General features: G+C 42.6%; 1 protein-coding gene across 1 annotated transcript in view; it reads left to right on the top strand.

Annotated features, from left to right (window-relative positions):
- Window positions 1-25595, top strand: part of LOC147120507 (extended synaptotagmin-3-like) — a 152280-nt gene that overhangs the window by 22181 nt on the left and 104504 nt on the right. Inside the window, exons 2-3 of the mRNA XM_085986537.1 lie at window positions 4508-4549; window positions 8242-8376. Of these exons, the coding sequence (XP_085842663.1) occupies window positions 4508-4549; window positions 8242-8376 (177 nt within the window). The remainder of the gene's footprint in view (window positions 1-4507; window positions 4550-8241; window positions 8377-25595) is intronic.

The following is a 25595-nucleotide window of genomic DNA, read 5'->3' as shown; positions in this document are numbered from 1 at the left end:
TTAACTAACTTGATTGAGTTTTTTGATGAGGTAACAGAGGGTTGATGAGGACAATGTGGTTGACGTGGTGTACATGGGCTTCTAAAAGGCGCTTAATAAAGTGCCACATAATAGACTTGCCAGCAAAGCTGAAGCCCATGGAATAAAAGGAACAGTGGCAGCATGGATACGAAACTGGATGAGTGACAGGAAACAGAGTAGTGGTGAACGGTTGTTTATCAGACTGGAGGAAGGTATACAGTGGTGTTCCCCAGGGGTCAGTACTGGCTGACATATATAACCAGGCACAATTTCAAAATTTGCAGATGGCATAAAACTTGGAAGCATAGTGAACAGTGAGGAGGATAGTGATAGACCTCAGGAAGACATAGACAGGCTGGTGAAATGGACGGACATGTGGCAGATGAAATTTAACACAGAAAAGTGTGAAGTGATACATTTTGGTAGGAAGAACGAGGAGAGGCAATATAAACCAAGGGGTACAATTCTAAAGGGGGTCCATGAACAGAGAGACCTGGGGGTATATGTGCACAAATGTTGAAGGTGGCAGGGCAGGTTGAGAAAGCAGTTTAAAAAAAGCCTACGGAATCTTGGGCTTCATAACTAGGGGCATAGAGTGCAAAAGCAAGGAAGTTATGATGAACCTTTATAAAACACTGGTTCGGTCTCAACTGGAGTATTGTGTCCAATTCTGGGTACTGCACTTTAGGAAGGATGTGAAGGCCTTGGAGAGGGTGCAGAAAAGATTTACAAGAATGGTTCCAGAGATGAGGGACTTCAGTTACGTGGATAGACTGGAGAAGTTGGGGTTGTTCTCCTTAAAGCAGAGAAGGTTGAGAGGAGATTTGACAGAGGTGTTCAAAATCATGAGGGGTCTAGATAGAGAGGAAACTGTTCCCATTGGTGGAAGGGTTGAAAACCAGAGGACACAGATTTAAGGTGATTGGCAGAAGAACCAACGGTGACATGAGGATAAACTTTTTTACACAGCGAGTAGTTAGGATCTGGAATGCACTGCCTGAAAGGGTGGTGGAGGCAGATTCAATCGTGGCTTTCAAAAGGGAATTGGTTAAGTACCTGAAAGGAGTTGGAGGGGGAATTTGCAGGGCTACGGGAAAGGGCAGGGGAGTGGGACTAGTTGAAGTGCTCTTGCAGAGAGCCGGCATGGGCTCAACTGGCCGAATGGCCTCCTTCTGTGTTGTAACTATTCTATGATTGTAAGTTTCCTAGATTGCACTTCTGCAGAAGTTATGTCAAAATTTAAGTGGTTTCTGCACTGATCTTGCCGATGATAACTTACGCCAAAATTTCCTGCAGAGCTTTGTCTAAACCGGAATGTAAAACAAGTGCAAATGTAGCACCACCACCAATAGGGATAATTGTGATTGGGCTGCTGTCTTCTAATATGATGCCTCACTCTCCGAGCCTTTTGCCTCTGCTGCTCATCTTCCATTATCCTGCAGAACAGGATTATTCCCATTGGAAAGGCCATTCCAACTGAATTTCAGATACACTGAGACTGACAACACTTTGGTTAAGTCTAATGCAGGTCCCAACAAGAATTTTTTTTTTTAAAAAGCAAAGAAAGTTGCTATCAAACTCCAGAAATCCCAGTTACACTGATTTCAGATGACAAATTGGTTGCAGTGTGCCTACATTTCTGGGCATTAATCTATTCTCATAATTCATAAATCTATTCACATTAATCTCATAAATCCAGGAAACACGTGAGCTGGTCTTTTGCATGGGGGTGGAACTATGTAAATAAACGGCAGAGGGTTTCAGTGGACATATCTTGGAAGCAGTGCAAATGATTAAAGAAATTCACGTGTAACGATGTTAAAGTATAAAACCACGCAAATTTCCTCAAAAAACCCCCCGCCCCCAACATCACTCTTACACCATAGTTACGCCAAAACTTTCTAGGAAATTCTGGCTCACTGTTTTTGTCCACGATACTTTTTGGGTATCGTGGAAGTGCACTAGCTGAACACACATGTTCTCTGCGGTAGTTATACATTTGCACTGGTGCCTGAAAAATGGCCAGCCTCTCTTAATTAATTGCAGGTAAAAACATTAGCAAGGAATGAGGAAAAAAATCCATAACCATGATTATAATTGGTCAGTGACGCAAAGTGTGATTAGGTGTATTGGTTCAAATATAAGCAAAACAGAAGAGCACCACTGTGCATGATTGAAGGAATTTTCATTTGAAATGTAGTGTGGCAGGGAAGCACTATTGAATCGAAGGTAGGTGTAACCATGGGGATTTAATTTGGTCAAATATGCAGAAATTTTAACTTCCCTATGTTAGAAATCCGTGGTGTTCAAAATGTATATGGTTATCCGAATAAAATTGAGACGCGAATAACGCTGTGTTTACATGATGGTTTTAGATCTGGAGAGAAAAAGTCTCTTCAGACTAGCATTGGAATAATTAGATAGATGCTTAGAATCTGCTTGTGTTTTGGTTCTCTGCAGATGTTATAGCATTCTGCAGTGTGACTGTCATAAATAATCTTGTTTCCAAGCTAACTATCTGCTGTTTTCAAGTTGTGATTTCAACTTGTTTATGTAACTCTAATTGGACCAACTAAGGATCAATGCCTATGTTTCTTCTACTATTACTAATAACCATGTTATAATACTAAGGTAGGAATCAGAGTTGGCTCAATAGAACTGCTTGCAAAGATAATTAAAAGTTAAGTAGTATAAAAGACATAGAATAAAAGGAATTTAGGGGAGTTAAGGTATCCATCTCGGGATGGAACAGACTGTTCGATTAAAGGGGGATAGTTTGGATAACAGCAGGATGAGCAAGCAGCTCTGGCTTGGTCCTCATGATTGAAAGGATACAAGGCCAGGCCTAGTACCAATTGTACCAGGGAGGAGAGGGACCAGGGAGATGAGACACAAATTCCAAGGGAAGAACCTTCAGAAAGATTAAACAATAAGACAAATTGGCTGAGGTCATGGGACCCCTTTTGGGGAGGGCTTTCATCCAAGAATTGAGACAAAGAACTTGATGTCCCATTGGGTAATGAGGTTTTCGGGGAACCTCTATCGGTTAGATGGTCTTGTCAATAATTTGGCCTCAGGCCCACCCCTAAAAAGAGAATAAAAGTAACACCCTGAGGGCTTGCCCACGCAGATGGTGGAGGGGAGAGCCAAGCAGAAGTTGGGCTGGTCGAACACTCTTTAGAGAGTGATCCCATTCTCACCAACTCTGAGGTTCTAGACGAGATGAAGAGAGGCCGTAAGCCAGAGAACTGTTCACGCACGCCAGCCGTCTGTCCGATCGGGACCAGTACCAGCTACTTGTCACAGTCGTATGTTTTTGCTATATAACTAGCATGTTATATTCTGTCTTAAGCTCTGATTAAACATAATATACTCACCATATTTGTTTGCAATCGATCCTGATTATTTGCAAGACTAGAGGTAAGCTACTAATTGGCCTAATCTCAATGCCTAGAAACCAGCAATAAATGCCTTCAGGGCTACTCTAGCCAGATTTATTAATGCCATGAACATTGGTATTAATAGAATGGCGAAAGAGTTGCTACGAGAAGACCGACAGATCAGTTATCCAGGGACATAGGGCTAAAAATTCACTTTGGGGCGCCAAGCTCGCCTGGGCGCCGGAATTACCGCTGCGCGCGGAGCCACTTGCGCCATCGGGATATTCAGTTTCTGCGCCCCAAATGGAAGCTGGCCGCTATACAAGGCTTCCCGCGCCCCGCTTGGGGCGCTGAAACTGAATATCGGCGCACAAAGTGCTGCAGCGCCACCTGCTGCGGCACGACATGCTGCGGTACTGCAGGCCTTCCTCCCACTGTTAAGGGGGAGGTGCCTGCAACAGCGCGATCCCCGCTCGCGAGTGCTGGCAAATGAGCCCGGCACCAAGGAGAAGTGCCGGGCTCTCGGGAAACAGCCGGCAATGCCGCGGGGGGGGGGGGGGGGGTTGTAGGAGGCCGGGGACGGAGGTGTGGGCAGGCGGCCGCCCCTCCACCTTAACTCGCGCCACTACCGCCACAGGTAGGCCCCTGTGTACCGGTCGCTTTTTGCGGCCGGCGCGGAAGAGGCGGCCGCGACCTAATATGGCGTTCGGGCCGGTAGCGGGGCGTTGCGCACACCTATGACGTCATCGGTGGCGGCGCAGCGCTACAGGCTAACGCCGCCATTAGCGCCCCGCTAAATATCGCGGTGGTTGCGGCCAGTGGCGCTAAAGCCTCTGAGTGGCCTCTTTGGGCGCAAACTGGTGGCGCAAGCAACTGAATTTCTAGGCCTATATAGTCTTGGCTAGACAAAAGAAAGATCAAAGTATGAAAATGGATAGTGTGGGTGAGTGGAGAAGAATCTGGCACAGATGCACGCAGGCTGGTTGCTGATGGAATATCACCAAAATACATTTCAAAGTTGATTGTATAATATATTCTACTCACAGAATGTGCATATTTCTCAAAGTTTCAGCTATTTTTATATTGACTTTTTTTTTCTTTTTCAGGTTCATTTTCCAGATATAGAAAGAGTGGAATGGTTGAACAAGGTAAGAGAAAGCAAAGCTCTGAGAATTGTATCTAAAACATCAATCCAAGTTTTAAGTTCAAGACTGAGACTTGACTTTCAGAAAATTGTTTACAATGCAAAGGGATTTGTTTGTCCTATTCAAGATATGAACTCTGCAAGGCTATTTCACTCCGAAATGGCCGAGCTCTAATTTTAAGATTATGCCCCTTTGCTTGAATTTGCCCATTAGAGGAAATCGTTTCTCAGTGTATACCTGATCGAATCTCTATCATTATATAAACAGCTCAATTAGACTTTCTCTCAATCATCTAACCTCAATCTGTTTATGCAACCTGTCCTGATAATTTAACCCTTCAACCTTGGTATCATCCTGGTGAATCTGTGCTGTACTGTTTCTAAGGTGAATTGATCTTTTCTGAGGTTTCAATTCCAATCCCCTTGAAATAAAGGCAAACTTTCAATTGCATTTTTGTGCCTGTATACTATCTTTTAGTGATTTGTGTACATGGACACCTAAGTCTCTCACCATTAAGAAAATATGCCTATTTGTGTTTCTCAGACCCAAAGTGGATGACCTCACACTTCCCACATTGAACTCTAAATGCCATAGAATTTTGCCCACTCTCATAGTCTGTCTACATCCTTTGTAACCCGATGAATATTCCCTCCTCAATCAACACTACCAAAACCGAATTTGCAATTCCATCTCATTGGTTTGTGAGATCCTGCTATGCATAGATTGCTGTTACATTTGCTCACAACAGTCATTGCATTTCAAAATGATTAATTGCATGTAAATTGCTTTGACTTGAGAAGGTGCTCTCTAAATGGAACTCTCTTTTTCCCCCCTTGCCTGCTCAGTTAGGTCCCACTGAAGGCCTTGGGCATGGAAACTCCCAATGTAGGCCTCAAATAGGCCATTGAGGGAAAAGTCACCCCTAGGCCAAGACTACTTGCATGAATGAATGAATAAATGACTGATTTAAATTTAAACTCTGAAATACATTCTGACTGAGATTTATGATAAACCAGTATTATCCACTTCTAAGTACAGTACTGCATCAATGATTGGATTAAATACATCCATGTTGACCTAATTTAAACAAGTTATTGAATACCTGTTTATAAAAAAAAAAGTAAAGGTTAATGAGCCAATGTCAGGACTGGCAATAAGCTAAATAACTGTTAAATAAATGAATCCTGTACTTCCCCTGAATGCCCTTCAACTGCATTTTCCTGTTTTTGTAAACACTTCCTTATTCACTGCCAAGGACCGTCCTGCACTCTGTTACTCATATATTCATATACTCATATATTCAAGAAGGAGTTAGGTATACTTCTTAAGGCTAAAGGGATATGGGGAGAAAGCGGGGACAGGGCACTGAATTTGGATGATCAGCCATGATCTCATTAAATGGCGGAGCAGGCTCGAGGGGCTGAATGGCCTACTCCTGCTCCTATCTTCTATGTTTCTATGTTACTCCACAGTGGGTCAGTGGACTGCCTCACTCACCTTACACTGGGACACTTCCCTGTTATGCCACTCATTATTCATTTCTTTCATTCATTCATTCATTTCTGATCCATGAATAAATCTCCAGCTGGCTACTTCGATTTCCCTGTGGCCATGCAGTTCTTTGATACAGTTGGGTGCTGCAGTTGAAAGCGGGATTTGCTTATTCATGATCATGTGGCAAGTATGGCTGAGCATGATTGGAAATCAGGCCAAATTTCTACTTTTCTTCATGGTTTTGGTGCCTAGTTCCTCTTCAGTGCTTCTGCTGGGTGTGGCACATGCCCCATTGAAGATATTGGCAAGCAAAGGGTAGGTATGAGTAAAAATGGAAGGAATAAGAAGTTTGTCCATATTTAGCAATACTCTGAGAATTCCTTCCCCTCCCAAAATGGATTTTCCAACATGAATGAAAAGTGGGTCAGTCGGTTTGATTGTTATGGCCTTGTTAAGGTCTGTTATGATGGGTGTATGTGCAGCAGTGGAATACAGCAATCAAATTAAAAGTGACTGTTGCTTTAGGTTAGGTCTGAAGTTAAATAAGTTTAGCAGAGAGGAAAAACCTCAAAGTATCAGCACAGTGTTCGAAATTAATAGAGCGGTGGTGGTTTGAATGATCCTCTTAAATTGAATATCATTTGAGTATGAAAAGCCAGCAGCTGCCTGTATTCAGTTTCCACGCTCGACTGAGACCGACTTACAGCATCCTATTGTGATACCCATCACATTTTCCATTCTCGCAGAGAAAAACTTCAAAAGTATCAGCACAGTGACAGAAATGAATAGAGTGGTGGGTGCACTCCAGTGTCATAAACTCTACTTGCAACACAAGTGGATTACAACCTCCCCTCCACCACCCACCACACCACCCATGGGCCTGAACATATTGAAGGCCTTGTCAGTAATCAAGATTTTTCTTGATTATTGTTCAGCCATTTTCCACAAAAATTGCGTACTTCACAACTGCATTAAGTATCTTTTTGACATTTATACCAGTTAGATGGCTTGTTAGCTGTTTAAGTAATGCGAAATGATTATTATTGCAGGTGTGTCATGCTTGACTCCTATTTTTGTCATTACAAAATCACATTCTTGGAAACTGCACATTTCATTGCTGTCTGTTCCTGCAATAGTGCTAGTGGTTATTGAAATGAGCAAGGGGCATATCTCTTTTTTGATCAGGAAAATCTAGGCCCTTATTGGTTTCTAATTTTCATGCCAAAGTCATCAGCTTGGTGCTGCCCCTCGGCAACATCATCTTTAACATGTGTAGTTGTACAACAGAATCGTGCTGATTCGATGGTACAGTTCACTGATGATTGGTAGACGCACATGAGTACCCAAAAATTCCAATTCATGCAACTAAGAGGAAGTGTTAAGGGCCAGGAAATTGGTCCACACAATGTCTGTTTTCAGACGCTACGTAACCAAAATGGCAGGCAGGAAGCGCGCGCACAATTTCCGGCTGGAAGTGCAGCAACTGCCATATTGGGTAAGGAAAAACGAGAGGCATCCCTTAACAACGCCTGAAGTGCGCGTTGGGGCCTAGCGCCAGCTTGAGTTTCTTGTTCCAACATTAGTTTGCACTGAGACAGCCTGCGCCATCGCGGGTTGCACTTTGGGAAACCAACCCTACCGACCCCATATTAAAGGACCTGATCGCCACCGCTCTGGCCCAGAGATACCCTCCATCTGACCCAGGCCCCTGTCCCTCCCCGGTCTCCCTTTCTCCCCCTGGCCTATACTTGCCTAAACTTCCTTCACTCTTCATCGGAGGGCTCCTCCAGGCACACTGGCTTCATGTTAATGAGGTCCGAGGCCCAGGGCTTCATGGACACCTCTATTCTGCCGCCAATAATGGGTATTTCTGAATTTCTAGGCCAAGATGTTTCCCACCAAGAAAAAATGTGGCAGAAAGTCAATCTGTGTCGCTCATCTGCATAGCTCCTATCTTCGAGTGGTGGGCAGGAAGCTTCTGTGACTACATTTAATGTATTTTAAAGTAATAATTGAGGAGGTATGGGTTTTTCAAATAATTATGGATATAGAAATACTCATTTACTGGTTCGGTTGGATAGATTCATTAGAAAAACTAATTGTCAATATTATAAGGCTTCAGTGGATTAAACTTGCATGTTCAGAGCTTCATGTCACATATACATCATCTGTGTTTCTAATATTTAAATTTTCTGAACTAGATTATAAAGCAAGCCTGGCCATATTTTGGGATGTATCTGGAGAAATTACTTAAAGACACCATTGAGCCTTCAATATGTGGATCAAATGTTTGCCTGAAAACCTTTGCATTTGCAAAACTTAACTTTGGAGAAAAGGTAAGGAGATTATTCTTCACTACTGATTTGGTTTCCTTCAACCCGTCTGTTCATAAAATGAAACTGTTCATGTCTAATTACCCGCAACACTGACCATGGCTGCAATATAATTTTATTACCTGTGAGGCCCCATCTTCATTCTGTCTCTCTTCAAATTTTGCTGTGTGTACATGTAATGTACTTTGCTAAACTGACCACCTGCGGTTTGTAATAAGAAAGCGGCAAGAGATTAGCAATGAAAGTCAAATAAAACTGGTTTACTTTGGATTAATTATGCGGATTTCTGCAGACTGAGTTCCTGTCAAATTCACTTGAGAGTCCATTAGTAGTAGATATATATCCATATCTGTGGCAGATTATGACTTTGGTAGTTGGGTTGGATGGGCCTTTTATAAAAGATGCAAACATTAGTAAAAGGTTTTGCTTTCTAAATATTGGAACAGAGATTCTGTTTAACTTTAAGAAATTATAGTGACTGCTCTTATTAATGCTGCATGTTGAAATCCAAATGTTTTATTCAGCTTCTTAGTGTAAATACTAATTTTTCTAATGGTTGTTTTCAAATTTAATCTTTGATAATTGCTTGGTTAAATCTATCTGGACCTGTTGAGGATGGTGGTGACTTTTACAACCACTGGCAAAGTATGCCCCCACTGGTCCAGCAGCCAGCGGGTCCTATTGCAACAGGTTGCATAGATCAGCAAGAGCCTGATGCAGTGCTCCTCCGATATATAGGAAACTTTCTGGTATCCGGCACTGACGGGACCGAGCTGGTGCCGTACCATCAAAACTACCGTAGAAACCAGCGCTAATGTTAAAACATATGGAGCTTTTGAGCTCCGTGTGAATCAACAAACCCTTAGCAACAGCTTCAAAACAGTTGGCCGCAGCTTAAAAGCGTCTCTGTAGCTAAGCAACAGCTTCAACTAGAGCTTGCAGAGCCTGACTGGAAAAAAAAAAGCAACGAGAAGTAAAAAAAACTTATAGGAAACGGCTCCTGAATTTTGCCGGTAGATAGAGCTTTCCGAACATTTAACCTCCGGTTAAATGAAAGTTTCCTGTATCCAGGAAACTAACTCCTGGGCTATAGACACTCTGGGCTGGGCAAGACCTTCTACGAGCAGCTCCCCCTTCACCTGTTGTGTTCGAACAGGCCCGTCAGCTGCTGTTGCTGAGACTGCTGCTGCTGTTCATCCAGAGGTGTATGGTGTGAAGAGACAAATGGATGTCTATCCTGAGAAAAAAATCAAGTACTAGGCATATTGGCCTGGAGTTTCCGCTAGGTTGTGCTATTTGTTTTAGCGCAATTTGCCCAAAATCGGCCAAACCAGTGCCAAAGATTGCGGAATTTCAAGCACAAATTGAGATTCCGTGATCTTTTGCACTAGAAACATCACGCTAGAAGCTGGCCCTGCCCACACAACTGGTCACACCCCAGATCGAATGAATCACCATGGTGAGTTTCCGCTGATTGCGGCAGGTTTGCGGGCATGCATGCAAGGAGGCTCTCAAAATTGAGCTTTTTTTTGGCGTAAGGACACTAATAGGCATGTTTTAAAAGCTTTTGAATATATTTTTTTCATTTGCAAAGAAACAGACTACACCAATATAACTAGCAAATGGTTCTGTATATACCAGAAAATGCTGGAAATACTCAGCAGGTCAGGCAGCATCTGTGGAGAGAGAAACGGAGTTAACGTTTCAAGTTGGTGAGCTTTCGTCATTCTGTATAGTTTTTTGAAGTCGTTTTCAGTCATTTAAAATCGGATTACTCGCAGGTGGTCTAGACACTCTGATTGAAAATGCATATTTTTTGTGATAAACCCATTTTCAGCTGTTTTTAATCAAACTGCGCCAAGTTACAAGTCTTAACTATATCAAGGAATCTTTTTTTAATGCTGCCCAATTGCGCTGGCTCGTAGCAGTTTTCACATTCGGAGAGTTGCAAATGAGTTTGAACGGAAACTTGAGTGGAAAGAAAATCACTTCTCAAAACTAGCAGAAACTCCAGGCTCTTAGTTGTAATTAATCCAAATTAAATTTATATTTTTCCCTTTTCAAATTCAGCATTATTTTTGTTGAAACCATAACAAATACTCCTTAATTTTGCTTCAGTGCACTCATGAAATTATTTTAAAATATTTTATTTGGGAGAAGGGGGAAGTGCAACGAGACCTGGGTGTCCTTGTGCACTAGTCGCTGAAGGTAAGCATGCAGGCGCAGCAGGTGTTAAGAAGGCAAATGGTATGTTGGCCTTTGTAGCGAGAGGGTTTGAGTACAGGAACAAGGATGTCTTGCTGCAGTTGTACAGGGCCTTGGTGAGACCACACCTTGAGTATTGTGTGCAGTTTTGGCCGCCTTATCTGAGGAAGGATGTTCTTGCCATGGAGGGAGTTCAGCGAAGATTCACCAGGCTGATACCTGGGATGGCAGGAATGACGTATGAGGAGAGATTGGGTCGATTGGGCTTGTACTCGCTGGAGTTCAGAAGAATGAGAGGGGATCTCATTGAAACTTATAAAATTCTGACAGGACTGGACAGACTAGATGCAGGAAGGATGTTCCCGATGGTCGGAGTCCAGAACCAGGGGTCACAGTCTAAGGACAGAAATGAGGAGGAATTTCTTCACCCAGAGAGCGGTGAACCTGTAGAATTCTCTACCACAGAAGGCAGTAGAGGCCAATTCTTTAAATATATTCAAGAAGGAGTTGGATATATTTCTTAAGGCTAAAGGGATCAAGGGGTATGGGGAGAAAGCAGGGACAGGGTACTGAGTTTGGATGATCAGCCATGATCGAATTGAATGGCGGAGCAGGCTCAAGAGGCCGAATGGCCTACTCCTGCTCCTATCTTCTATGTTTCTATCCTGATCAGATAAATTTAAATTCAAATGGCAACATAATTTGACTAACCAAAATCACAGTCTGAAATCCTGAGGTTCCTAAATTACTGTTTGACGTTTCAACGTACTAATTTCTTCCAAGAGACACTTTTTCAAGGCAGGCTGAATACACCATTTGGCAGTTTTTATTTAAAAAATTTTTTTTTTAAATCAAGATCTCCTAAATCAATAATTTGTGGTGAAATGCCTTAATTAAAGTGCAGCACAAGCAATTGATTTTTCAGTTTTCATATTACAGGAAACTCGTTTAAACGGCACCTAAATATCCAGAATTCTCTATTAACCGGCAAAATTCATACTCCGAAAACAACACCTCAATAACCGGAAATGTTGCCGAGTTTGAGGCCGAGTTAGTCAGTGGGGGTAGTTCTCCAAACTGCCACTACTCAGCTTCTTGGCGCTGTCGGAAGTCCAAACACCTCAATAACAGGGGTCTGACTCTCCTGCGCTGCCGGTAGTCTCTTCCGATCTGTCATTTTTCTGTGTTTCCTGTTTACTGTATAAGTTTTGTTTTACTGTTAAGTAATTAAAGAGTTATGGATTACCCTCAACTGGCAGTACTGTACTTAATCAAGCATCTTCCACCATCCATTTAACACAACATTCTGTAGGCGAGTACCCAATTACCATATACTGCACATTTCTTGATTTTTTTTCGTTTTTGTTAAAAATAGCCTCGGTAGATAACCCTCTCCATCATCCGGAATTTTTAATCAACCGGCACCATCCCGGTCCTGTCGGTGCCGGATACCAAAGAGTTTCCTGTACTTGTGATGGTGTTTAAGCTGCTTTGGTGGCTAATTGCTAATGTACAGCAGGATGATTCTATATTTTAATAGTTTTGCCTCTAGGACCTATCCATTGCATCACGCCCTCAAAGACATAAGGGTAGATATTGAATTACAGGCTTGAAACTGGTGCAACATTAATCAATTTCGGGGACCAACGTCCCATGGCCAAAGTCTGCCTGAAAGACATCTGATCTGATATTGGGTCGGGCCATTTTTTTCAGCACACCTGCTGGCCGTATAAAACTGGCGTTGAGCCCTATACATACGTAAATGAGATGCCTAATGTCTGTTTTAGGCCCCCTTTGGAAATTTGGATAGTGATGAGTGGAGGAGGAGACGGGCCTGCTCCACTCAGGGTTCTTCAGCAGCCGCTGTGGCCCAATATTCATTTTCTTAAAATGGGTGAGCCCCATGTCGAGGCTGCCAGCAGCTCACCCAGATAATAATTTTAATAAGGCCAAAGGCCCAATTTCAGGCCAGTCTTGGGCCTCCTGGTTGGGGTGTGTACTCCATGCGCAGAGCCCATGGGCTTCAGGTTCGAAAACAGGGCTAAAAAATCCACCCCAATAAGCATCAATTGTGATTGGCTCAAATAACTGCTATCTGGTCTATTAAGCATGCAGATTGATTTGCATTTAGTCAGTGGGATATTTGACCAAATCAAGAGCCAGTTCCATTTACTAGACAAAACTTGCATTTAGAAAAAAAATCACGAGGCACTTCGAGAAGAGGGAAAAGTTCTCAATCATTTTGGTGACTTTCTCCGCCCCCCCCCCCCCCTCCCCCTCAAAGCTACCATTCATGAGCCAGCAAGTACTACAAACAATCTTTTCTGACTTCTTTGGTGGCCAGCCAATTATCTACACTTTATAAAATTAGATTTTTCTTTTTAAGACCGGAAAAAACACAAAATGGTTAGCAAGTCACAAATTACTCAGTGAATTCCATATCTTGTTGAAAATCCATCCAGTATGTGTTACCAAAATGTACCCTTCAAGGGTTTAGAGCTTGAGCTTTGCTGCTTTCCTGGTTTGCTTTAACCTTCTCTCCCAGTATTTTGTGGACCACTGTGTAAATGGCAGCTCAGTTCCCCATCTCCCACCTTCCCCCTGCAAGAGACGTGGTGACTATATAATTGCACTAGCTCCTCTCTCTTCTGACTTGTTTCTTCAGCAGTGTCTGCTCTGTTCTGCGCAGCCCCTCAACACTCCTTATTAACTTTTGACTGTTTCTTCCCCCTCCTCCAGCCCCCCTACCTGTCATGCTCTGTCACTCCACCTCCACTGTGCATCTGGTGTGTACTTGTGCCACATTCCCAGGCCCGGCTGCTCTTGGACATTGTAATTGGGACCTAGGCTAGTGTCCTGTAATATTTTCATCAGACACCTCCACATTTGCCCATTTGCTGTTCCTAGCCCCATTTTGGTGCTCCCATTTTCTTTGGTGCTTGTGGGTGCCAGAACCTTGTCCGTGCCTCTGATTGCCTATAGGCCTTGACCAACCCTTGAGTGCTGCTGCTCCCAAGTACTTCCAGGTACCAGCTCCTTCCCAGCCTCTGGTGCTCCCTGATCCTGCAAATCACCTCAAGTACTTCCATGATCAAGCTCCCCATCCCTGCATCAGTGCTTCCATAGCCCAACAATTCCCCTCCAAGGCCCCCTCGGCCAAAAATCCACAGAGCAAAATTCCACATGGTGTTCCCAGTGATCCATGCAGTCCTATCCTCCACGATTACTCTCGGATAGTCTCCCACACTCCCTCTGCCTGTTCCCTCTCTCGTGCACTAATCCCAGCCCTCGGCTTCCTCAGTCATTTCTAGACCAACTCCAGCCTCACCCACTGTCTCACCTGTACATATTTCATCACCTAACACAGACAGCTTCTTGCTGCCTAATTCTGGCTCACATCTCCAACCTGGTATTTGTTGCCTCCTATTCAAATAAGAGGTTTGGCATGGCCTGGCAGTAATTGTGGAACAGAGTGACAGACAATACTTTGACGGGTATACTGGAGTTATCTACCTGGCAAATGTTATTGTTAAGGTGTGCCACCTCTTCATTATCTGTTCCCACATTGTGTGGGTAGTGTACACAAAGCTTTGAAACTAGCCACCACCTCCTGGCTGGTTCCTTTCTGGCAAGGGTATATGCAGCAACAAAAAGACAACCCTCTGGGCGCGCACTTTGTGCAGCATCATCTTTGCTTTGCCAGCTAGTGAACATGGGTTTGAGTGCTGTGCTATGTTGTTCAGAGAGATATAGGTATCCTCGTACAGGAAACACAAAGTTAGTATGCAGGTACAGCAAGCAATTAGGATGGCAAATGACATGTTGGCCTTTATTGCAAGAGGGTTGGAGTACAAGAGTAAGGAAGTCTTGCTATAATTATACAGGGTTTTGGTGAGACCACACCTGGAGTACCGTGCATAGTTTTGGTCTCCTTATCTGAGGAAGGATATACTCGCCTTGGAGACGGTACAACAGAAGTTCACTAGATTGGTTCCTGGGATGAGAGGGTTGTCTTATGAGGAGAGATTGAGTAGAATGGGCCTATACTCTCCGGAGTTTAGAAGAATGAGAGGTGATCTCATTAAAGCATAAAAGATTCTGAGGGGGATTGACAGGGTAGATGCTGAGACGCTGTTTCCCCTGGCAGGAGAGTCTAGAACTCGGGGTCGTACTCTCAGGATAAGGGGATGCCCATTTAAGACTGAGATGAGGAGGAAATTCTTCACTCAGGGGTGTGATTCTTTGGAATTCTCTACCCCAAAGGGCTGTGGCTACTGACTGAGTATATTTAAGGCTGAGAGCTGGATTTTTGGACTCTAGGGGAATCAAGGGATATGGAGATCAGACGGGAAAGTGGGACTCCAGTTCGTTGATGCATATATTGATATGGTGAGATCTCTTTTCTCTCTCCCTGTTGATTCCTCTCTGGAATACAGGAATTCTCACAAAATATAGCCTAGGCTCATTTCTAGACTGAAATATGCAGTGTGTGCGCGTGCATGCCTCCATCTATTCACACATAACCGCTGACATTGTAGCTAAATAACTTAGAAATGGGTTTATTTGACTTTAAACATTCAATTTCTCCTTTCTGTTTCAGTTCTGTTCTTGATGGTTCGTTCCTTTTTTCCAAACTACTACTTCGTTCTAATGAATGTTGCTGCAGTATGACCTTTCTGACTAATGGCAGGGAAACCCAAATATCAGTGGAACTTTGACAACAATGGCTCAGGCTCGTGTTTTGAAATGAATTTTAATTTAAATTTCTTCACTTCCTTTTTCTTTTAAATAGTCGTCTTATTGAGTCTTTGTAACTGGTACACAGTGGCCTCACAATAAGCTTCCCGAAACAAGAATAGAACAATCTGGCACATTGATGAGTATATCATTTGAAGAACATTCAGTCTGTTTTGATGATTACTTTGGGACAGCATTTTCTTTGTACTTACAATTTAATTAGTATGAAGTAGGTGACTGGGTTTGAATTGAAAATGTCATATCCTTCCTGACAGTTCATTGAAATAGTAACTGTTCCTTTTTTATAATCTGAGTCTCCTATTCAGTAAGATTTCTGACTTGTAGGCAAAATGGCACAAATGTGCTTTGCACTGTGGGAAATTTGCTAAATATGTCAAAGGGTGACACAACCTGTAAATGTACCAATGTGGTGAAACAATACATTGGTGGACAGGAGTACCAAACGCTGCTGAATCATGCAAAGTGAGCCTCCACGTTTCAATATCACAAGATTACAAGATGCTTATAGATGAGAAAGGCCATACAGTCCATCTAAATCCATCTGTCCAGAACAACTCTATTTTCTGCCCCCTCCCCCCACATTGCTGCATCTAATTATTTCTTAAATGATTTCAGGGTTTTCGCCTCCACCAGTCTGTTTGGAAGTCCATTCCTCATGTTGATCACTCTCTGCCTTTTCTGTTTCAGTTATGTTCTGCAGAAGAACCTCCTGAAATCAGTTCTAATATTACCTTTGACAATTTCAGCATGTGTCCCCTTGTCCTACTCCTACTGTTTTAATTTAAAGCAGTATTACATTACATTATCCTCTTCCATACCATTTACTATCTTGTATACCTCCTAAGATCACCTCTCGAATGCCTCCTTTCCCAGTTTCTCCAGCCTTTGCTTTTAACTGAGACCTCTAACACTAGGGATCGGCCTTACAGCTCTTCTTTGCACTGCCCCCTGCGCTTGAATGTCTTTCGTATTTCTCGGTGATTAGAATTGGACACCGTACTCAATTTTACTAAGCTGAGATGTGATTTCGCAAAAGTGGACTGGAAACAGCTACTTGAAGGTATATCAGTGTCAGGGAGGCATTCAAGGAGGAAAGAGTGAGGGTTCAGAGCAAATACGTTCCCACAAAGTAAAAAGGGTAGGACACCCAAATCTAGAGCCACCTGGATGTCACGGGCCATACAGGGTAGGATAAGGCAAAAAAGGGAAGCTTATGTCCAATAACGAGAGCTGAATACTGCAGAAAACCTAGAAGAGTATAGAAAGTGCAGGGGTGAAATTTAAAAAAACAAATTAGGAAAGCAAAGAGAGGGCATGGAAAAAGATATTGGCAAGGAAAACCCAAAGATGTTTTATAAATATAGAAAGAGCAAGAGGATAACTAAAGAAAGAGTAGGGCCTATTAGAGACCAAAAAGGAAGCTTGTGTGTGGAGGCGGAAAACATGGTTATGTTACTTAATGAATACTTCGCGTCTGTCTTCACAAAAGAGAAGGACAATGCAGACGTTGTAGTTGAGGAGTGAGAAATATTAGATGAGATAAACATAGTGAGAGAGGAACTATTAAGAGGTTTAGCATCTTTTGAAAGTAGATAAATCACCAGGCCCGGATGAAATGTATCTCGAGCTGTTAAGAGAAGCAAGGGAGGAAATAGCAGAGGCTCTGACCATCATTTTTCAATCCTCTCTGGCTATAGGTGTGGTGCTGGAGGACTGCTAACATTGTACCGTTATTTACAAAGGGAGAAAGGGGTAGACCAAGCAATTACAGGCCAGTCAGCCTAACTTCGGTGGTGGGGGAAAAACGAGGAGGGTCGAACAGGGTAGTGCGTTTGATGTAGTCTACATGGATTTTAGCAAGGCTTTTGACAAGATCCCACATGGCAGCCTGGTAATAAAAGTAAAAGCCCATGGGATCCAAGAGAAAGTGGCAAGTTGGATCCAAAATTGACTCAGTGGCAGGAAGCAAAGGGTAATGGTCGACAGATGTTTTTGTGACTGGAAAGCTGATTCCAATGGGATTCTGCAGGGCTCAGTACTAGGCCCCCTGCCTTTTACGGTATATATCAATGATTTAGACTTCAATGTAGGCGGCATGATTAAAAAGTTTGCAGATGATACAAAAATTGGCCGTGTGGTTGATAATGAGGAAGATAGCTGTAGACTGCAGGGAAATATCAATGGACTAGTCAGGTGAGCAGAAAAGTGGCAAATGGAATTCAACCCGGAGAAGTGTGAGGTAATGCATTTGGGGGGGGGGCTGACAAGGCAAGGGAATAAATGGTAGGATACTGAAGTGTAGAGGAACAGAGGGACCTTTGAGTGCATGCCCACAGATCCCTGAAGGTAGCAGGACAGGTAGATAAGGTAGTTAAGAAGGCATACGGAACACTTTCCTTTATTAGCTGAGACATAGAATATAAGAGAAGGGAGGTTATGCTTGAACTGTATAAAACGCTAGTTAGGCCACCGCTACAGTACAGGTCTGGTCACCATATTACAGGAAGGATGTGATTGCACTAGAGGGGTGTGGTGATTATTTCCTATGTTTAATAAGAAGTATTGTGATTGGTGAATGGGGTGGTGGTTCTCTGTATTAGTAAGAAGTATTGTAATTGGTTGTTTGTTTCTACCTTGAGATATATGTTGTAAACTCATTGGTAGTGGATGTCAGGTGATTTGTGGTGGCCATCTTAAATTCAGCTCTCTCTAGTCATTGTTGGAGACTGGTGTTGAAAGATGTGCTACTGGGTTTTTAAAGTTAATAAAGCCTAGATTAGAAAGGCAAATCTATTCTTTTTATTTCAATTTATTAACTTTTTATCAGAATGGAGCGATATCTTCAACCGGAACGATTCAATGCTGACCCTAATTCTGCAGGAGTGGATGATAAATGGAAACATTGGTATTGTACATTTACAAACTTTTTGGGTGTGTTGGAACAAGAGACTCTGAATAAGCTGAATATGCTGATCAACTACATTGCTCCGGATGTGTATAAGTATATTTTGGACTGTAAAACTTACGAATTGGCTATTTCTACATTGGAGAAGATTTTTGTTAAACCAAAGAATGAGGTATTTGCACGTTACCTTCTATCTGCCCGTAGGCAGCAGGTGGGAGAATCTTTGGATACTTATTTACAAGCACTTCGGCACCTTGGTGCTAACTGTAATTATAAAGCCGTGACGGCCGAAGAATATAAGGAAGAATCGGTACGGGATGCTTTTATTAATGGACTACTGTCTAGATCAATTCATCAGAGGTTGTTAGAAAATAAGACTTTGGATCTCAAGAGTGCTTTTGAGCAAGCTTCTGCATTGGATATGGCTCAGAGAAGTTCAGATTCTTATGCTCTTTCTAATCGGCCTGTGACTGTGGTTTCGGCAGTTCCGGACGAAAAGGAATTAGGTGGACTTAATGGGAGTGGTTTACTAGATTCTGAAATAGTTTCTACTCCAACAGCTCCACCTTTTACTTCGGCGGCTGTTGCCTCTAGGATTCAGAAGTGTTATTTTTGTGGGAACGTCTGGCATCCTCGTTTGAAGTGTCCTGCCCGGGAGGCTGTATGTAGTAAATGCGGCAAGAGAGGTCATTATGCACGTGTTTGTAAATCATTAGGTTCAATTACCTCCTTCTGCGACTATTCAACCTGTAGAGAGGGCGTTTATTGCATCAATTTCTGCTGCATTTGCTCATGGCCTAAACAAAGCTATAGTTGTGGCCCAAGTTAATGGGTTAGAAGTGAAGGCTCTCATAGATACGGGCAGTACCGAGAGTTTTATAAGTCTTCAGTTTGTGAAGGAAAAGTGTTTGAAAATCTTGCCTGTTACTTATCAGGTGTGTATGGCTCAGACGACCCTTACTTCACAAGTAGCTGGTTGTTGCCTTGTGAAATTGATTCTTCTAGGTAATACGTATACTGATATACGCCTATCTGTTTTGCCTAATCTTTGTGTGGATATTTTGATTGGTCATGATGTGCTTAAATTACACGAGAGTCTTAGTCTTTCGTTTGGAGGGACTAAGCCACCCTTATCCATTTGTGGATTAACTTCTTTATCCATTTCTCCATTATCACTTTTTTCCAATTTGATGCTGGAATGTAAGCCAATTGCTACTAAGTCAAGAAGGTATAGCAGTCAGGATAGAGAATTTATTAATTCTGAAGTCCAACGTCTTTTATTGGAAGGAATCATTGAACCTAGTTGTTCGCCTTGGCGGGCTCAGGTAGTTGTCACCACTAACAAGAGGCATAAGAAACGAATGGTGATAGACTACTCTCAAACTATTAATAGGTATACTCAATTAGATGCGTACCCTTTGCCTAAGATTGATGAGCTTATCAACAAAGTATCTCAGTATAAGTTTTTTAGCACTATTGATTTAAAAAGTGCTTATCATCAGATTCCTATTGTTAAGAGGGATCAACCATATACAGCCTTTGAGGCTGGTGGAAAGCTGTATCAGTTTTGCCGAATACCATTTGGTGTTACTAATGGTGTTGCTTGTTTTCAACGGGCAATGGATGCTTTTATAAGTGATAACTCTCTCTCTGACACCTTTTCATATTTAGATGATATCACGGTGTGTGGTAAATCAAGGGTGGAGCATGATTCTAATTTAGAAAGATTCCTTCAAGCTGCGGAAAAAGTTGGCTTAACTTTTAATAAAGAGAAGTGTATCTTTTCGACTACTGAGGTAAATCTACTGGGGTATATTATCTCAGGAAATAAGATTAAACCAGATCCAGAACGTCTGCGACCATTGATCGATTTACCTTATCCTACTAATTCTAAGGCTTTGCAACGAGTTGTTGGACTGTTTTCTTACTATTCTAATTGGATTGCAAACTTTTCACAGAAGATCCGGCCCCTTATATGGGTTACGACATATCCTCTATCATGGGAGGCCAGGACATGTTTTGATAAATTTAAAAAGGATATCCTAGGAGCAGTTGTGCATTCTATTGATGAGCAGGTTCCCTTTGTGATTGAGACGGATGCTTCTGATTTTGCAATTGGGGCTACTCTGAACCAAAATGGAAGACCTGTGGCCTTTTTCTCACGTACTTTGAACAATAGTGAAAAAAGGCATTCTTCAATAGAGAAAGAGGCATATGCAATAGTAGAAGCGCTGCGTAAATGGAGACATTATTTATCGGGGCGACATTTCACGTTGGTAACCGATCAAAAATCTGTGTCCTTTATGTTTGATGTTAAACATTTTGGAAAGATCAAAAATGATAAAATAATGAGGTGGAGGATTGAGTTGGCATGTTACCATTTTGATATAGTTTATCGTCTGGGGAAGGATAATGTTGCTGCTGATGCACTGTCGAGGGCTTATTGTTCTGTGATTCACGGAGATACGCTTATTAATCTTCACAATGCTTTATGTCACCCTGGGGTTACGAGAATGATACACTTCGTACGCAGTAAGAATTTGCCCTTTTCAGTTGAAGACGTCAAGCGGATGACTTCATCATGTTCTATCTGCTCGGTGTAAACCGAATTTCTTTAAGCCTCAACGAGCTCATCTTATAAAGGCTACTTCTCCTTTTGAACGTTTGAGCGTTGATTTTAAGGGGCCTCTTCCTTCAACGACTCCAAATCGATACATATTTACTGTTGTGGATGAGTTTTCAAGGTTTCCTTTTGCTTTTCCTTGCGCAGATGTATCAGCTGCTACAGTTATTAAATGTCTGACTCAACTTTTTGTCATCTTTGGGATGCCGGCGTATATCCATTCGGATCAAGGAAGTTCTTTTATGTCTTCCCAGTTGAAGGAATACCTTCAGAGTCGGGGAATTTCTACTAGTAGAACTACCCCGTATAACCCCCAGGGTAATGGACAGTGCGAACGATACAATGGGGTGATCTGGAAGGCAGTTATGTTGGCTTTGACATCCCGGAATCTTAAGAATACACAGTGGGAAATGGTACTGCCTGATGCCCTGCATTCCATTAGATCATTGCTTTCAACGGCTACTAATGTGACCCCCCATGAAAGGCTCTTTAATTACCCGCGGAGATCTACTACGGGATATTCGGTACCTTCATGGCTTACTATGCAGGGACCTGTGTTGCTTCGACGCCATGTTAGATTGTCAAAATATGATCCTTTAGTGGAGGAGGTGGAGCTGTTGGAGGCAAATTCCCAATATGCTCATATTCGATTCCAAGATGGGAAAGAAAGTACTGTTTCAATTAAAGACTTGGCTCCTTGTGGTGGCCAGCCCTCTTCCGAGGATACTAATAATAGTCATAATTCAGATAATGTGGATGTTGTTATAGATACTATGAATGTTTCCAATCCTATTGCAGATAATTATACTTCTATTAGTCAGCCTTTGATGATGTTCATGACCGTCCTAGTTTACTTCCTGATGGGATTTCCAATCCGGAAACCGTTGATAATCGGGATAAGGATAGCCTGTCTGCAGAAGATACTTCGGTGCCTCCGGGTGTGGGAGGGCAAGGAATTTCACCAAGGTTAAGAAGGTCGACACGAACAAGATATCCGGTCGACCGATTGAAAATGGACTTTTAAATTGATAGTAATGTTTTAAAGTTGTTGAAATATTATATTTGTATTTTAGTTGTAAATAAATTAATTATAAATTGTAAAGGTTATTTAGGTTGGAGCATGTTTTAAAAGGAGGGGTGAATGTGGTGATTATTTCCTATGTTTAATAAGAAGTATTGTGATTGGTGAATGGGGTGGTTGTTCTCTGTATTAGTAAGAAGTATTGTAATTGGTTGGTTGTTTCTACCTTGAGATATATGTTGTAAACTCATTGGTAGTGGATGTCAGGTGATTTGTGGTGGCCATCTTAAATTCAGCTCTCTCTAGTCATTGTTGGAGACTGGTGTTGAAAGATGTGCTACTGGGTTTTTAAAGTTAATAAAGCCTAGATTAGAAAGGCAAATCTATTCTTTATTTCAAGGGGTTACAGAGGAAATTTACGAGGATGTTGCCAGAACTCGAGAATTTTAGCTGTGATGAAAAATTGGATAGGCTGGGGTTGTTTTCTTTGGAACCAAGATGGCTGAGGGGAGACTTGATTGAGGTGTATAAAATTATGAAGGGCCTATAGTGGATAGGAAGGACCTACTTCCCTTAGCAGAGAGGTCAATAACTAGTGGGCATAGATGTAAAGTAATTGGTAGAAGGATTAAAGGGGAGTTGAGGAGAACATTTTTCACCCAGAGGGTGGTGGGGGTCTGGAAGTCACTGCCTGAAAGGGTGCTAGAGGCAGAAACTCTCATCACATTTAAAAAGTACTTGGATATGCACTTGAAGTGCTGTAATCTACAAGGCTACGGACTAAGAGCTGGAAAGTGGAATTAGGCTGGATAGCTCTTTTTCGGTCAGCACAAGACATGATGGGCAGAATGGCCTCCTTCTGTGTTGTAAATTTCTATGATTCGAGGTGCGGTCTGACCAGAGCACTGTACAGTTTGATCAGGACTTCTTCTGACCTTTACAAAAGGTAAAATGGTGCTTGACTAATCTACTGGAATTTTTTGAGGATGTAACTGGTAAAATAGATAAGGGAGAACCAATGGATGTGGTGTATTTGGACTTTCAGAAGGCTTTAGATAAGGTCCTGCATAAGAGATTAGTGTGAAAAGTTAAAGCACATGGGATTGGGGGCAAGGTACTGACTTGGATAGAGAACTGGTTGGCAGACAGGAAGCAAAGAGTTGGAATAAACGGGTCTTTTTCCGAGTGGCAGGCAGTGTCTAGTGGGGTACCGCAGGGATCGGTGCTAGGACCTCAGCTATTCACAATATAAATTAATGATATAAATTAATGATCTAGACGAGGGAACTAGATGTAATATCCAAGTTTGCAGATGACACAAAGCTGGGTGGGCGTGTGTGCTGTGAGGAGGATTCAGAGAAACTCCAATATGATTTGGACAGGTTGGGTGATATGGCAGATGCAGTATAATGTGGATAAATGCAATGTTATCCACTTTTTGGCAAAAACAGGAAGGCAGATTATTATCTGAACGGCAATAGATTGGGAGAAAGGGAAGTGCAACAAGACCTGGGAGTCCTTGTGCACCAGTTGCTGAAGGTAAGCATGCAGGTGCAGCAGGCGGTTAAGAAGGCAAATGGTATGTTGGCCTTCGTAGCGAGAGGATTCAAGTACAGGAGCAAGGATGTCTTGCTGCAGTTGTACAGGGCCTTGGTGAGACCACACCTTGAGTATTGTGTGCAGTTTTGGTCGCCTTTTCTGAGGAAGGATGTTCTTGCCATGGAGGGAGTGCAGCGAAGATTCACCAGACTGATACCTGGGATGGCAGGAATGACGTATGAGGAGAGATTGGGTCAATTGGGCTTATATTCGCTGGAGTTTAGAAGAATGAGAGGGGATCTCATTGAAACTTATAAAATTCTAACAGGACTAGACAGACTAGATGCAGGAAGGATGTTCCCGATGGCGGGGGAGTCTAGAACCAGGGGTCACAGTCTAAGGATAAGGGATAAGCCATTTAGGACAGAGATGAGGAGGAATTTCTTCACCCAGAGAGTGGTGAATCTGTGGCATTCTCTACCACAGAAGGCAGTTGAGGCCAATTCATTAAATATATTCAAGAAGGAGTTGGATATATTTCTTAAGACTAAAGGGATCAAGGGATATGGGAAGAAAGCAGGGACAGGGTACTGAGTTTGGATGATCAGCCATGATCTCATTAAATGGCGGAACAGGCTCGAGGGGCCGAAAGGCCTACTCCTCCTATTTTCCATGTTTCTATGACGTGTTTTGACACTACAGGAAACTTTGTGATATCCAGCACCGACGGGACCGGCGTGTTGCCGATTTATCAAAACTGCCGGACATACAAAGTTAATGTTGAAGCATACGGAGGTTTTCATCTCCGTATCTGACAACAAATACTGTTGCTTAGCAACAGCTTCTAAAGAGTCGGCTGCAGCTGAAAGCGTCTCTAGCTGAAGCTGTTGCTATAGCTACAGACCTTGCAGTGCCTGACTGGGGGGAAAAAAAAAGAACGTGAACTAAAAAAACTTATAGAAAACGGCTCCTGATTTTTGCCATTAGATCGAGTATTCCGGACATACAACCTCCTGATAAACCAAAGTTTCCTGTAGTTCAGCATCATATTGGCTTTCGTGATTGCTGCTCTGCATTGACTCGACATCTTGAGCGTTGAGTCTACTCGGACTCCTAGCTCTCTTTCAACTTATTCAACAAGCAGCCCCTTATTCAACAGAATAAGGGGCTGCTCTTTCAAAATTGAGATGAGGAGGAACTACTTCACTCAGAGGGTGGTAGGTCCATGGAATATGCTGCCCCAAAAAGCTGTAGAAGCTACATCATTACATAAATTTAAAACAGAAATAGACAGTTTCCTGGAAGTAAAGGGAATTAAGGGTTACGGGGAGCGGGCAGGAATTTGGACATGAGTCTAGGTTCGGATCGGACATGGCCCTGTGGGTAGTGGAGCGGGCCCAGGGGCCGTGTAGCCTGATCCTGCTCCTATTTTGTGTGTCTAATTCTGTTAGATTCAGGAGATGGTTCTGTGATAGTAGATTGGCGGTTAGGATCAGATCAGCCATGATCTTATTGAATGGCGGAGCAGGCTCGAGGGGCCGATTGGCCTACTCCTGCTCCTATTTCTTATGTAACTTCAATCCTCGGCTATTTCGACACCATTTCATGAAGTATTTATGTTGCCCATTTTTTCCTTCCAATGTGCAAAAATTTACACTTGTTTGAATTAAATTTCATCTGCCATTTTTCAGTCCAGTCACCTATTTTGTTTAGCTCATTCTGTAGTTTCTGGGCTGCCTCCTTCGATTCCACTGCCCCTCCTAGTTTGGTGGTATCTGCAAGGTTAACCAAATTGCTTTGAGTTTCAGAATCCAAGTCCTTGATGTAATGAGAAACCGTATTGGTCCTGCAACTGAGCCCCGCGGCACTGCTTTTGATAATCCCCAAACTGATGTGATCCATCTAACCAGTACCAACAGTTTTCCTCTATTCAGCCAGTTTCGTATCCATGCCCAAGTTTTGCCTTGAATCTTTAGTGCAGAACTTTATCATTTTTTGGGGAAATCTAAGTACAGAACATGGGAAGATAGGAACAGGAGGAAGGCCGCACGAGCCTATTCTGCTATTTCGTGATCATGGTAGATCTGTACCTCAACTCCATTTACCTGCCTTTGCTCTGCCTTTTTTGTAGGAGTTAACATAGCTGACTTAGGTTGATATTTCCAAAAGAA

The sequence above is a fragment of the Somniosus microcephalus genome, chromosome 4 (genome assembly GCF_052327205.1).
Source record: "Somniosus microcephalus isolate GS21.2 chromosome 4, FLI_Smic_1.0, whole genome shotgun sequence".
In the NCBI taxonomy this organism is placed as follows: Eukaryota; Metazoa; Chordata; class Chondrichthyes; order Squaliformes; family Somniosidae; genus Somniosus; species Somniosus microcephalus.
This window is presented reverse-complemented; position numbering and strand designations above follow the sequence as displayed.